The 13,700-nt window shown below is 53.6% G+C and overlaps 1 protein-coding gene across 1 annotated transcript; it reads left to right on the top strand.

The window, feature by feature from the left end:
• Positions 1-11,061: 11,061 nt before the first annotated feature.
• POLE4 (DNA polymerase epsilon 4, accessory subunit) lies at positions 11,062-13,100 on the top strand. Its single transcript, XM_032203947.1, has 4 exons — positions 11,062-11,268; positions 11,996-12,080; positions 12,375-12,416; positions 12,654-13,100. Exons 1-4 carry the CDS (start codon positions 11,062-11,064, stop codon positions 12,665-12,667), a joined length of 348 nt encoding a protein of 115 aa, XP_032059838.1. The 3' UTR covers positions 12,668-13,100.
• The last annotated feature ends 600 nt before the right edge of the window (positions 13,101-13,700 follow it).

Genomic DNA, 13,700 nt, shown 5'->3' with positions numbered 1-13,700 from the left:
GGTCCCGCTCAGCCGTGCCCCTGGGAGCAGCCCCCGGCACCATGCATCGCTCCGGGCATCGGAGCCCTGCCCTTTGCCAGCTGTGCCGGGTGGTTAATCCCCAGCGCCAAGAGCCGTGCTGCTACCGGGGAGCCTTTCCCATAATGGAAAGTGACGTCTTCAACTGGGTAATCTGGACTGGGCTTTCTGCGAGCGCCTTGTGCCGATCCCAGCCGAGTTAACCCTTCCTGCTGCTCCCACCCTAATGGATCGGGGCCACACGCTGTGAACTGGGAGCAGGGACACAACGGGGGAGCTCCCTTCCATAGCAGCTCACGGTCCAGGAGGATCTGGGTCCCGGGTCCTGCTGAGCCCATCAGAGGCTGCTGCAATGTTTGGGCTCCCACCGGCTGTGAGTGCATCCCCATCCCACCCCACATCTGCGTCGGTGCAAGGGCTTCTCTAGAGCAGAGCTTGCCAAGGACTTTTCCAAAACCATTAATAAGCTCATCCAAGGATTTCCTGTGCTGGTCTGAACAGTTCGGCACCCCAGCATATCGATGGATGGTGCTAAAGGGACCCAAAGGAATATCTGTCCCAACAGATCCAACCCCCCTGCCCCAGCTCTTCAAGGAAGCTGCCCCGCAGGCCATGGGCTGCTCACAGGGTGCATGTACAATAATCATTGCTGCTTACAATATTTTGGGATATTTCTTGTTGCTGGATTGGTTCAGGGATACAGCGCTGTTCCCAGGGAGCTGAAGATGCTCTGCGACTGACAAAATGCTCAAACTTCTCTGAATTAAAACCTTTCTTGCACAGATTAAACAAACAAACAAAAAATTAAGAACACAAAACCCTCTCAAATCATTGCTATATTTTACACATACGAAACTAGGCCACAGACAGGGCTTGATATGGAGATTTATTTCAAGTCCCTGCCTCTGTGGGACAGGATCCTTGCAGCACCACAGTGTGCTGAACAGCCTTGCTGCTGTTTCAGCAAGGATGTGGTGGCTTTTGCAAGCTATCTCAGAGGAAGCAGACCTCCTTCCAAAGCAAGAGCGTGGCATATAGTACTTTCCATGTTTTGGTCTTTGGAGAGGTCTCTGTTGGTGTGCATCATGACTTCGGCTTTAGCATGGATTGTTCAACCTGACAGGTGGAATAGATAAAATATTTGTTCATCAGCATAGCTAAAATACAGCTGTCTCCATTCAGTTCCATCTGCAAACCCTCTGCATGCAGAGGGATGGAGTCTGTAAGCCATGAGTCAGTAACAGCTTGGGAAAAGCATCCCAAGTTGTTTGGGGGATCAGGGACACCTTAAAGGGGTCCATGGGGCTAGCTGCAATGGGAGGGAGCAAGCTGAGAAGGGAAAGGATGTGGAGAAATCCACGTAACTGGGAGTGGAAGAACATGGGGACCTGTGGGGACCTGTGAGGAAGAAAGGTATGTCCCAGGGAAGAAAGAAATCAAAGAGGGAGGGGAGATCCCAGCTCCTATGAGATGGAAAGCAGGGAAATAGCAGGGGGTGGGAGGGGAGGCCCTGGTACCAGTGCCTGGGGAACGGGCCCTGGGACCATGCTGCCTGCTGCCTGCTAAGGGATTCAGGACCTGAACCACAGCTGCTGCCTGCTCATGAACTGGCAGCAGTTCACTTGAACCTACCATAAATCTCAACGTCGTCATAGATGTCAGTGTCCCTGTGGGGAAAAAAAAAAAACAGGATGCTGTGAGCAGTCTGGTCCCCCACGACCTCCCACCACTGAGGCAAGGGCCAGCTCCTGCTGCTGTGTCTGTCCCATCTCCTAACATGCCTCTTGGCTCTGTTGTGCTCCGTGTCACCCGTTTCACCTCCTGCCAGGCTCATGCTTGCCCCTCTGGGCTGCTCCTCCTGGGAGATGAGATCCTCCAGCGTAAGGGGAGAATGGATCTGGCCCCTCTGGCATTGCACATGGACAGTGGCCCCACCCCAGGATGCTGAGAGCCCCTCGTGCTGTGCCAGCAGCAGCAGCTGAGCAGTGCCTGGGCAAGTCCCATGTGCTGGGACCACAGCCTAGGGTGGGCTTACAGCAACCTGGGAAGTTTCTCCCAGTGCCAGAACCTCTCCTGACACCAGAAATCAATGGAAAGGGCAGACTGCCCCCCGCTAACCAGCAGGCATTGTGCTTATGGCCACTGCCTGCGTTGGATGGTTTAGAGCCAGCACTTGATCACCAGGGCTGGTTCGGTGCTGGGCAATCGCTGGGCAATCACCACAGCTCATGGAGTGGGGAGGAAGGGGCCAGGAAACAGATACTCACAGGTGTAGCATCACAGCCCGGGGCACATAGCCATCTGCAACAGAGCAAGGAGAAGCACATCAGGTTGTGGCGGGAGCAGGGCCATAAGTGGGGTTGCACCCCGGCACAGGCAGGGCTGAGCAGCACCCCACATCCCCAGGAGAGCTGGGGGAGAGGAGCAGCCTGGCTCCAGGAAGCTGAGCTGGACCCTTGGGAGGAACCTGCTGGCAATGCAGGGAACCAGCCTGCCGGGCTGGGTCACAGCCCTCATCCCCATCTCTGCCTGGGGGGTCTGCAGCCCATGTCACCCGAGCACCCTTCAGTGCAAGCATAGCTCGTGGAGTCTGTGACCAGAGCAAAGCCCGATGTGCCGGGCTCTGGGAAATGCAGAGGCTTTTAGCAGAAGGAGATGACAAGCCCAGCTAAAGGCAGAAAGGGTCGTTCCGAGTGGGAGGAAGAGCACGGCATTTTTACAAAGAGAAGCAGGAACACTGGAGACCCAGGATATGCTGACTATCTCCGACAGCAAGGGGATGTCTCCCACACCATAATGGTGTGTGTGCGAAGGAAGTTACCAGCAGTGACTGCCTGGAAGCTGTGTGCTGTGATCCCTGCTCCAAGCAGAGCCTCAGTCCCCACGGACTTACACCTCCTCTGGCTGTTTCGGCAGAGGATTTGATCCTTGTTTGTAAACTCAATCACATCAAGAATTTCTCCCCGTCTGAGCGGCAGGTTCTTCCCTCCGCCCCTCTTCTCAGTCACTGCAGGGTCGACCATCATCTGGGTCAGGACATTGATGCTCCCTTCAAACTGAAACACAAACAGCAGTGCTGCAGCTCAAGCAGCTGCCCCAAGCAGTGCTGGCCATGCAGCTCCAATCTCTTTCCCTTCATGGAAAAAGCAAGCTCATCTTAAGCAAAAGGGTCTGAGGGACCAGTCTGATCTGGGGATGCCTTGGTGGGGCACAGGGCAGGTCTGATAGGGTACAGCCAGGTCTCTGTGGTGCACGGCTCCTGGGGAGCAAGAGGGAGGTTAGAGGGATACGAAACCACTCAGTGCTACTCACCTTGAATTTCTTCTGAAACTCCCTGTCTGCCTTCTCTTCCTTCTTGCATTCTTTGAGTGTCATTGGCTTCATCTTTCGGGAGGCCTGGGCTTCTCTGCAGAGTCATTGTCAGTCAAGGGAAAGCCTGGGTAACCCCACTCCTACTCCCCCCTTACACTTTCCTTCCTGGTCAATGCCCTGTCACATTTCCCCTGCTCTGGGTCTCCCCCAGCACCCAGAGGTGCCTCCCTCCAGGGATGCTGGAACTCTTGAGCCAGGTTTAAACCCTCCACTTGTGCCCTTCACCACCAACATTCTTATTGCAACCCCAGCAAAGACAACCGAACAACCAGCTTTGCAGAAGCACCAAGGATTCTTGGCAGTTTGAGGCCCCACGGAAAGCGTGACCCGCCCTCGTTACCTTTGCACAGCTGCCAGCAGGGCAAACCTGCCAGAGGCTCGACCGGCATCTCTACCTGTAAAAGCAAACCCAGAGATGCTGACATGAGGCTGGTGTAAGCTGCAGGCACCCACTGAGACAAAACACAGGGAAAGAAACTGAAACAACAGCGAGAGAGGGACCACTGGGACCCTCAGCTGCTGAGAGAACGCCTTGAAATGAGCTGGGCAGGTCAGGGCGCAGGGCTGGCAGCTCTGGGGCAGCTGCTCTCCACAGCCCTTGCCTCGCTGGGCCCTGTGTGTCCCTAGGGCCCAGCTCAGTTGATGTCAATGGGCTCATCCAGATGGCTGGAAAGCAGATTTGATAATTTCAGGGGATCAGAGTCACCCGTGCTTGTTTACAAGGTGGCAGAGAAACCCTCCTGTGCATGGGAGCAGCCAGCCCAGTGCAGTTGCTGCTGGCTGCGGAGTTCACTGGGTCCTCAGTGCTCCCTGAGGCACCACATCCAGCACCCAGCCTGTACCCACCTCCTCCGGGACGGAGATACGCTGGTGGTCGGGACGTGGGGGGCAGTGGAACATTTCGGTCTCTCTTGACCAGCTCAACGGTCTCTACATCATCGTATATCTCTTCTTCATCCCTGGGACAGAGCAGAGTGTGATTAGGAAGCCATGCAGCAGCCTGTGAAGAACAATGCTTTGTACCACTGGAGCTGCCTGCACGAGGAGCCATCCCAAGCTGGGCTCTAGGAACCCGCAGGAAAACTGATGGACCGATGCCTTGGTGCCTGATGGAACTGGTGCCCTTCCCACCTGGTCGGGACAGCCTGGAGGCCACCTAAAATTAAAGCACCTCAGCAGCACTTACCCTGCTGCACTTGGAGCATCCCGCGGTGGGAACCGTGCCGGGCCCGATGCAACACTACCTGGTTTCGGGTAACCTACGGTAAAAAGAAGAATGGGAAAGCAACAAGGGATTATTTCAAGTTTTCACCTCAGCTCAGAGGATCAGAGCCTCCTCAGGCTAGATTCGTACACAGGGATGTGGGGTGATAAAGCTGGCTGCACATCTGGATCCAGCGAGGAGTTTGTCTCCATGGCCCATCTGGGAATTTTCTTCCTTCCCTACGCTCTGGGGCACAGCTCACTGGGGAGCTCCCTAGGGAGCTTTAATTATGAGTTCCTGCCTTTTTGTCCATAAAGTTTTTTCTCCCTGGACCAATGATGAAAGGCCAGGGGAAGCCAAATAAGAATATTTTGAATATGTTGAAAACGTTAAACTCCAGATCTGCATCAGATTGGTACCAGGGCAAGTCCTGGGCATCTCCAAGTGCTCAGGGACATCATCAGCCAGAAAGTGCTGCTGCACCTGCTGCAAGCCCCAGCATTCATCCAGCTGCACCAAGATGCCATCAGTTTTATCGCCAGACTCACAGCTGGTCAGCTAGACCAGTCAGCAACCAACACGAATATCCAACACAGCAGATCTGATGGGGTTATTGTACCAGGTGATGAGCAATCATATGTCAAGCCTTAAAAAATCTTAAGATTATCTTAAAACTTGTGATTAACAAAAATAAGTAAATCTAGGGGAGTCACTCTAGGTTTTCCAACTTGCCTCAGTTTCCAGAAGACAATAAAATACTTGAAAACTGCCAGATTTTATGACATATGGAGGGAGGATCACTCACTCCTCTGCCAGGGTGACTCTAACCCTCTAGGCTGGGGCCCCTCTTTGGGTGAGCATCTCCCAGCACAACAGCACAGCCAGGACTGATAAAGGCCTCTGAATGATCCCACAAAACATTGGGCTAATACAGTAATATAAAACAGGTTTTGAAGTTCTCATAGGGAAAGGGAGAGGCTCTACTCTTAGAGTTGCACTCTGCCCCACAGTTATAGCAGGAGCTGGGTAATAGGGAAACGTCCTTATAACAAGGTGGTAAAGAAGAAATTCGAAAAGTTGAGGAAGAAGCAAGATTTGAAACAAATTTCAAAGCTAAGAGCATGTCTTAGCAGAGTGGTGGCTGTCAGAAAGCAACAAATCTGCCTAGATCTGGAAAGACACCATCTGGAAGGACTGTGGCAGAGTTCGTGCCGAACAGAGAACCACCACATCAAGAGGCACCAAGCTCTGCGTCCCGCAGGCAGCCAGAAGCCATACAGAGGACACACCAAGCAGCACCACGGTCCCAATGGTGCCCCCATGGTCCTGTCTGTGCCCCTGCAGTCTTGGCAGCTCCCTCAGGCTTGGAGGCAGATGTTGTTGCAGGCAATGTGCTGCCAGCTTCAGAGAGCCTCTGCCCCTTGGCCAAAGGGTGTGTAAGTGCTTCTCAACAGAGGAGGCCAGCTCTGCTTCCCACCAGTAATGCCTGACTGCTCTTACAGTCACGGAAGGGTGGGCTGGTCAGAAAGGGCCTGAGGAGCCTCTCATCCAATCTCCTTCTCAGAGCAGGGCTGAGTGAGCCTCAGAGCTAGAGCAGGTCATTCAGGGCCCTGTCCAGCTGACACCTGGATATCTCCAAGGACAGAGATACCCATTTCCCTGGTCCCTGCCACAGGGCTGCACCACTCCTACAGGAATGGATTTCCCCTTGCACCACTCCCTGCAAGCACCCCAGAGTCTGATACCTGTCCCCAGCCAGGGACATGGCACTTGATTGCTCCTTGTTTCTCCAGCTGCTGTCCTATGTCCCCTGCATGTGCTATGCTCATGAAGCCCCTTGGTCACCAACCAGCCCCCACTCAGCCCACCCAAAATTTCTGTCTCCCAGGATCTCCAGGCTCTAAGATGGAAAATTTTGCATCCTGAAGGGGTTGCCTTCAGTGGGGGACTCTGAGGTGCCAGCGGGTGCCTGGCCATACCCAGCTTAGTGCTCCTTGGCTCCACGGCAGGACGGCCGGGCATCCCAGGACGTGCAGCTGCACGGAACTTCTCCAGATCCACGGCAGGAGGGCGCCTGGGCTTGGCCGGCCTCGCTCCCAGTGTCATGATATGTGGCAGAGGCTTCCTCCGAGGCAGAGCGGGGTGCCCTGTCTCCTGGGTGCTTCCCACAGCATCTGAGGAGGCTGCAACAGCTGCACCTTTGGCTGGAACTGCTGGAGCACCCTTGTCTTTGACAAGTGGCCATTTCTGCTGGGCTTGGTTTCTCTGGGGAGGATCAGAGGTGGCTCCAACTTCCTTGTTCAACACGTCTCTTCCTCTTGGCTTTGCAGGGGCTGGCTGGGAGCTGGCGTCCTGAGCAACACCCTTCTTCAGTCGTGCCATCCACTCCGGGGTCTCAGAAACGGGATGAGGAAGCGAGCTCTGTCCCACACTCTGACCTTTGCTGTGAGGTGGAGGTGCCCTGCTGAAGTCCACCCTCCTGGTCCGGGGGGACTCAGGGGGTGGCTCACCCTTGGAGCCCAGCACAGGCATCTGTCCTGGCTCCGTTGCAGGGGATGCTGCCGAGCGACTCTCCAGCCAGCTGCCCGCTTCGGGGAGATCTTCCCTGTTGCCTTTGAACTTTGCTTGGAGGTGCCGCACCATGGCCCCTTTCCCCTCCAGGTGCCTCTGCAACCATTAAGAAAAGCTCCAGTTAAAACATTATGGAGGAAAATGAGTCAAAGCCCCTCTGCAGAATGCACTATTGCTTCAGCATGGCCTGACACTGAGCCTCCTCTATGAAAAGTGGCCTTTGCTCACTGCATGGGTGGCTGAGAAAAGAGCTCAGGGTTGCACCAGACTGGGAACAGGTCCACCACCGTGAGGGCACCCAGAAGCTGTTTCATGGAGTCTTTTGGCCTGATCCATCCTCTGCCCACTATCAGGAACCTTCAAAACAGTGGTACAGGGAAGGGAATTATGCCCTACTGGTAACAAAACTCCCGAGGGCAGACTTTGAGACCTTGATATTGCCCAGGGCTCGGAGGGGAGCAACCTAGTTTGCCCTGGCCCTGGCCCCCATGAAGACCATGGTAATCAGAAGTGCAGCAGCTCCCTTGTGAGCTCCAGCAAAAGCCTTGGGGAGCCCAAAACCATGGGGACGTGTCCTGCTCTGTGACAGCCTCTCCATAAGGAGAAGGGGCCATGGCACCTGTGTGGAGGAGACCATGCAGAGCTGTCAGCATCCTTTCCTTGGAGGAAAACCCATCCCGCTGAAGGCTGTATACAAAAAAAAAAAAGCCAAGAAATGGCAGATCTGCCCTACTTTTCTGATGAGGGTGTTTCCTGTGCTGCTCACACCGTGATGAGCACACAGGCAAACTGGGCCACACCAGCCCCAGCACAGAGCTGCCTGGGCTTCCTGAAGCAGCACCTTTTTCTGAAGTTTCTAGAGAAAGGCAGCCATGAGGTGCCTGGATGACTTTCAGAAGAAAAATGCCAAGTCTGAGATACAGCACAAAGCTCAGGGGTGATAGGGATACATTTCCATAACCATCCCAGATAGACCATATGGACAGGGAAGGATCTGTCCTCTTCCTCCTGCATCTTTCTCCTGCCTTCTTGTCCTCAGACCACAGCGTCCATTTGCATCAGAGCTGGCTGCTCCATTTGCCCTACCATAGGCTTCAGTTTTGAAGTCTTCCTCCCTCTGGGATCTCAGTCTGGGTTTGCACTTGCGTAATTTTTTTATTTCACAACAGAAGGGCTAGAGTACAAAGAAGCTACGCAATATTTTCAGACATAAGTGCTCAAATTTATACACCTAAATAAGTTCAAGTTCCCCTCTCATCCCTGGGCAGTCACCACAGTTTCCCCAGTAAACACTGCTAACACAGCACTCTGGGCAGAGCCTGTGGTAGAACAGCGTGAATTTGCTGTTTCCTGCAAAAACAAAATTTCACAAAAACTAATGAAAAAAAACAACTATCAAACATTCCTCAGGGATTTTAGATGTGAACACAATTCAGATGTTTGTAACCATAAGTTCTAGCGCTGTTCAATGGGGTGGGACAGACAGAGTACCTGAGCCTACCTATGGGATACAGCAGTGCTGTCACAGTAATAAAGTCCAGCTTTTTGCGTTGCTGGGTGCCTTCCTGGGTTCAGCAGCACAATGTAAGCTTCTCCTCCTTCACATATTTTATATTCAGCCCAACGTCACCTGGCAATTCTTGCACTGAGCCCACAAACTGGTCAGAGACCTTTGAAGCTCCGATCAGCACAGGTGGACCACAGGACTTTGCCTTTTACTACTCCCTGAGGGGGGACGAGGGTCTCAGCAGGACCTGACCCCTCACAAGGACACGGCCACAGAAACTCTCCAACTTCCTCAGCAGGAGATACAGCTCTGCTCCCCATGCCCCAACCCAAGGTCCACAGCAGCCCAGGTAAAGTTCTTACTCACCATTTTCCATCAGTGGACAATTTCCTACGAGTTCTCCTCTTTTCTAAAGACCACCAGAGGCATCCAAACAGGAGGATTTGTGTAAGCCAAGCCTCTTCAGATGGCAGCAGGGTCCCCCTCCTCTGAAACCAGAAGCTCTTTCCTAATGGTTGGTGAGAAGCTGTGTGCAATGCCAGGAAGTAGCTGACTGTGAAGCAGCATGAGCAGAAAGAGGAGGAGGAGGAGGACGATGAGGAGGAGGAGAAGGTGGAGGAGGAGGAGGAGCAGCAGCTCTTTGTGCACTTCTAGCTTGGACACTGGCCCCTGCTGCTGCCGGGCAGTGTGAGGCCCACCAGAACCTGCTGTCTCACCCAGAAAAGAGCCCAGACTCTGAGATGAGAGGGAAGGGTTCCTGTGAGGAACAAGAGGGCAAGTTACGTTCTCATCTCATGACAGCCAATGTGAACCTGCTGCAGGCTGGGTTTTCACAACCCCGTGGGACCTGCAGAGAGAAGGGGGATTCATGGTCTGCTCTTTTTGGGTAGCGTGGCACAACCAGCACGGCCTGTGCAGCCCAGCCTCAGCCAAGCTCTGCATGTGCATGGGAGAGTTGGGGTAAGGGCTCCAGGTTTTAGACACATCCAGAACTGGAGGACGTTTGCTCCATAGAGGAGTCGAGCTTTGATGGGAAGCAGAAGTGCTCTGCACAGCACGGCACCTAGTTGGGCCATCTGTGTGTTGAAATGTCCTGCTGTTCGTTGCCTCAGAGACAGGAAAGCTGAGAGGCTGAGTCAAGTCCCGTCGGCATGGGGTAAAACCCCGCTCTGCAGAGGACAATCCAACCCCTGCTTGGGGCACTGGCTGAGGCCTGCAGAGATGCTCTGGCCAGATGCAGACTGGTGATGATGTCCCTGCCCTGGGGTGGCATGTCCCTCTGTCCCTTTGGGAAGATGTCCCCCCAGCAGCAACTATGACTGTCTTGTGCCTGAGGATGGCTGTCAGGGTGACCATTTTAAGGTCAAGGATGTGGGGAAGCCTGGGAGGGACCCATGGTGGTAAATGGTGGTGGTCCTCAGGGGCATCCTGTGGAGGAGACACTGGAGGGTGGGATCCCACCGGGTGGAGGCAGCATGCTGGGGGGTCCTGTGCCCAACCCTCTGGGTGCCAACAAGGTGTGCATCTGGCTGGGACAGCCACCTCCCTGGGGTCCCCATGACCATGGTTCCAGCAGGGTGGGGAGGACAGGGCAATGCTTGGGGGACAGGGACACAGGGAGGCTGCAAGGACATGTCTGGGGGATGAGGGTGATGGGGAGGAGGAAGGGTTGTGTCTTGGAGTGAAGGAGGAGTTACGAGGGACTTCTTTGTGAGACTGGGGGGGATGAGAAGGATGAAGGGCTGTGTTTGGAGGTGACAGGAGGATCACAGAATCACAGAATCATCTAGGTTGAAAGAGACTTCCAAGATAATCTAGTCCAACCTCTGACCTAACACTAACAAGTCCTCCACTAAACCATATCGCTAAGGGCTGTGTCTGGAGGTGACCGGAGGATGAAGGGCTGTGTCTGGGGGTGACAGAAGCATGAAGGGCTGTGTTTGGAGGTGACCGGAGGATGAAGGGCTGTGTTTGGAGGTGACAGGAGGATGAAGGGCTGTGTTTGAGGGTGACCAGAGGATGAAGGGCTGTGTTTGGGGGTGACAGGAGGATGAAGGGCAGTGCTTGGAGGTTACAGGAGGATGAAGGACTGTGTTTGGGAGAAACAGACAGGCTCGGGGGCCACATTTGGGGAGGGCAGGGAGGCTGCAGCGCTGTGCCAGGGGGAAGCGGGTGACAGCAGGCGGCTCGAGGGCTGTGTTCGGTACCGACCGCGCACCTCAAAGCCGGGGCAGGGGCTGGCTGGCAGCCGACTCCCCGAAGGCACCGAGCCAACCGCGGCCACCCCGCGGTCCCCGGGCCCCTCAAGCCCCTCAGCTCCGCCGGGCCCTCCCCGCGGCGGCCCCGCTCCGCCCGGCGGCGCTGCGCAGGCGCGGTCCCTGGGCGCGGGATGGCGGCGGCGGCCGGGCCGGTGGCGGCGGCAGCGGCGGGCTCGGAGCCGGCGGGGCCGGGGGAGGAGGCGGGCGCGGGGCCGCAGTGCCCGGGGCCGGCCCGCCTGGCCCGCCTGCCGCTGGCGAGGGTGAAGGCGCTGGTGAAGGCGGACCCGGACGTCACCCTGGCCAGCCAGGAGGCCGTCTTCGTCCTGGCGCGGGCCACGGTGAGGCGCGGGGCGGCGCGGGCCCCTCGGCGGGGAGCCTCGGCCCAGCCCGGTCCTCCGGGCCCCGCCCTCCCCGTGGGCCTGAGGTTATCGGTGGAGCGGCAGCTTGCTCGCTTTTTGCTCCTCCGAGGCAGTTCTGAGCCTGTCGGGGTGGGTGTCCACTTGGCTTTGGCTGCAGGTGGAGGGATTGTGGTGTGCGGATGGGAGCAGTGTGTGACAGGGGTTTTTCCATCGCCTCTGTAAGGCGTTCAGAGATCCTTTGCACAGGTGAGGGTTGGTGGTAGGGTAGCTTGGACATCACGCTCCCTTCCAGTAACTCTTAGGGCTGCTGCTGGGTATCCGCCTCCAGCAGCTGAGGCATCCTCGGCATGGCACGCGAGGACTGGGTCCCAGGAGGTGCCCTGGGAGCAGCTGTCTGGTCTCAGACGTGTTCGGAGGAGACAGGGCTTGGACCAGGTGATCGCGGACATCTCTTCCAGCCTGGATGATTCTGTGATTCTGTTTCTGCCCTGCACAGCCTTCTGTCCTCTGTTACTTCTCATGCACACCACTACCTAACAATTTAATTTGTGGTTTTCAGAGCTATTTATTGGGAAGGGGATGTTTTAGGATGGCGATTTTGGTTTCTTCTGAAATTCTGTAGGACCTTTCATCTTCCTTGTTGCACAGGTGTTCTTTCATCCCTCTCACATTCTCCTTGTGAAACTCTCGTGTTTTTGCTTTGCAGGAGCTGTTTGTTGAAACCATAGCCAAAGATGCTTATGTGTACGCTCAGCAAGGAAAAAGAAAAACTCTGCAGAGAAAAGATCTGGGTACGAGGCCACGTTTAGTACTGTCATTAGCAAAGGGTTGGTAGGAGGGAGGGTTTTTCTACCTGTCCTGGTGTGATGAAACAGCTGTAGGAACAACTTATTTCTCCAAAGATGAAAGCGAAATCTTCTACCAAATATTATATGCTAGTAATTTCACGCACCACCTCCAAAACAAATAAACCTCTTTGAAATTGGTCACTGCACTGTGATGCAAATTCAAATGTTGCTATTTGAAGTAAAAGCAAACATGGAGTCAGCTTTGTCTATGTTAATTGTTTTCACTTTGCTTTGCAGATAATGCTATTGAAGCTATTGATGAATTTGCTTTTTTGGAAGGTGAGTTTCTGCTTGGTTTCAGTTGGTTTCAATATTTTCTGTAGTCCCCTTCTTGAGAGAGAAAAAAATTAATAATTTGCAGAGCCCCTCTGGGGCCCATCTTTAATAGTTAATAGCATAAGTCTCTATGTCCCTCTCTCCCTTCAGAGAGGTGAAACAAGTTTCAGTTGTTCATATAATTGCATTTCTGTTTCCTTTCTGATTTCTGACTGTGTTTTTTTTTCTTTTCATTTGTAGGTACTTTGGACTGAGCTGGCCAGAGATGGAGCTCTCTGGAGAAACAGACTGCAGAGACAGATGTGGGGTGGAAAACAGGACACCGAGCATTCGAAAGTAGTTCCTAGAATTGAGACACTGAAATGGCAACCATAATATTTTGTATAAAGTTTAAGTTGTTGTAAGTTCTTTATTTAAAATAATGTATTTTTTCATAAATATTTTGTACGTCACTTAACTGTGCCCTGTTGCTGCAATGCAGACTGCTCTCCAGCTCTGGTCATGGCACACAGCAGCTGTTCAGAGTAACTGTCCCTGCCTCTCCAGGTACTCTGCAGCACCACGAAGCTGTGAATGGAGAGTGGATTAGCGTAGGTGCCAAGGCATGGTGATTTTTCTAATGGAAATGTATTTTTCTTTGTATATGTTTGTTTCTTGGCCAACATTAAATTTTTTGTTGTTGTTGAATAGCTGTCTTGATTCCTCCTCTGTGCTGCTGTGACGAATGAAGGTCTTGTTTCTATAGCACTAGTGTAGTTTGGAAAGGATGCCTTCTAATGGTGTTCTGCTTTTGTTCATCATTTCCTCGGTGCATCTGTTACAGTTAAGCCCAGCTCTCCCCCAGAAACTGTGCATGAGCTCCAGGGAAACTTTTTGTTTTGTTCATGGAAGCTTCCATAAACTGTGATCCCTGCACCTGCAAGTGATCTGAGTCAAAATAATAATAGTAATAATAATCCAATTTTGAATGCATGAATGACATCTGTCATGTTATGCTGCCACTGCTGTTCTCCTTTGCTCTCATTCCTGAATCTGGCAAAAGAATTACCCTGGGAATTGGATCTAGTCCCTGACAATTGGACTTGGCAAGTAGGTGCAGAGATCCTAACCTCTGTAATTGAGAACCACATGCAGCAAGTGTTCAGGATGCATCACTGCCTTTGAGCCGTGTGTCTGTGAGAGTCTCTTGCAGGATGCAAGCACTGTTGGTGCTTCTCATGTTTCCACGACTCAGGAGACTGTTACTTTCCTTTGTGTTTAACAAGCTAGAAAGAAGATGCTCCAGGG

The sequence above is a fragment of the Aythya fuligula genome, chromosome 26 (assembly GCF_009819795.1).
Source record: "Aythya fuligula isolate bAytFul2 chromosome 26, bAytFul2.pri, whole genome shotgun sequence".
Taxonomy (NCBI): domain Eukaryota; kingdom Metazoa; phylum Chordata; class Aves; order Anseriformes; family Anatidae; genus Aythya; species Aythya fuligula.
Note: the sequence above shows the minus strand (reverse complement) of the source record. Positions and strands in the feature narration are given on the sequence as shown.

Coding starts and splice junctions, on each gene's coding strand:
- POLE4 (XM_032203947.1), top strand. CDS start 11,062: ATGGCGGCGGCGGCCGGGCCGGTGGCGGCGGCAGCGGCGGGCTCGGAG. Junction 11,269..11,995: donor TCGTCCTGGCGCGGGCCACG/GTGAGGCGCGGG, acceptor TTTGCTTTGCAG/GAGCTGTTTGTTGAAACCAT. Junction 12,081..12,374: donor TCTGCAGAGAAAAGATCTGG/GTACGAGGCCAC, acceptor TTTGCTTTGCAG/ATAATGCTATTGAAGCTATT.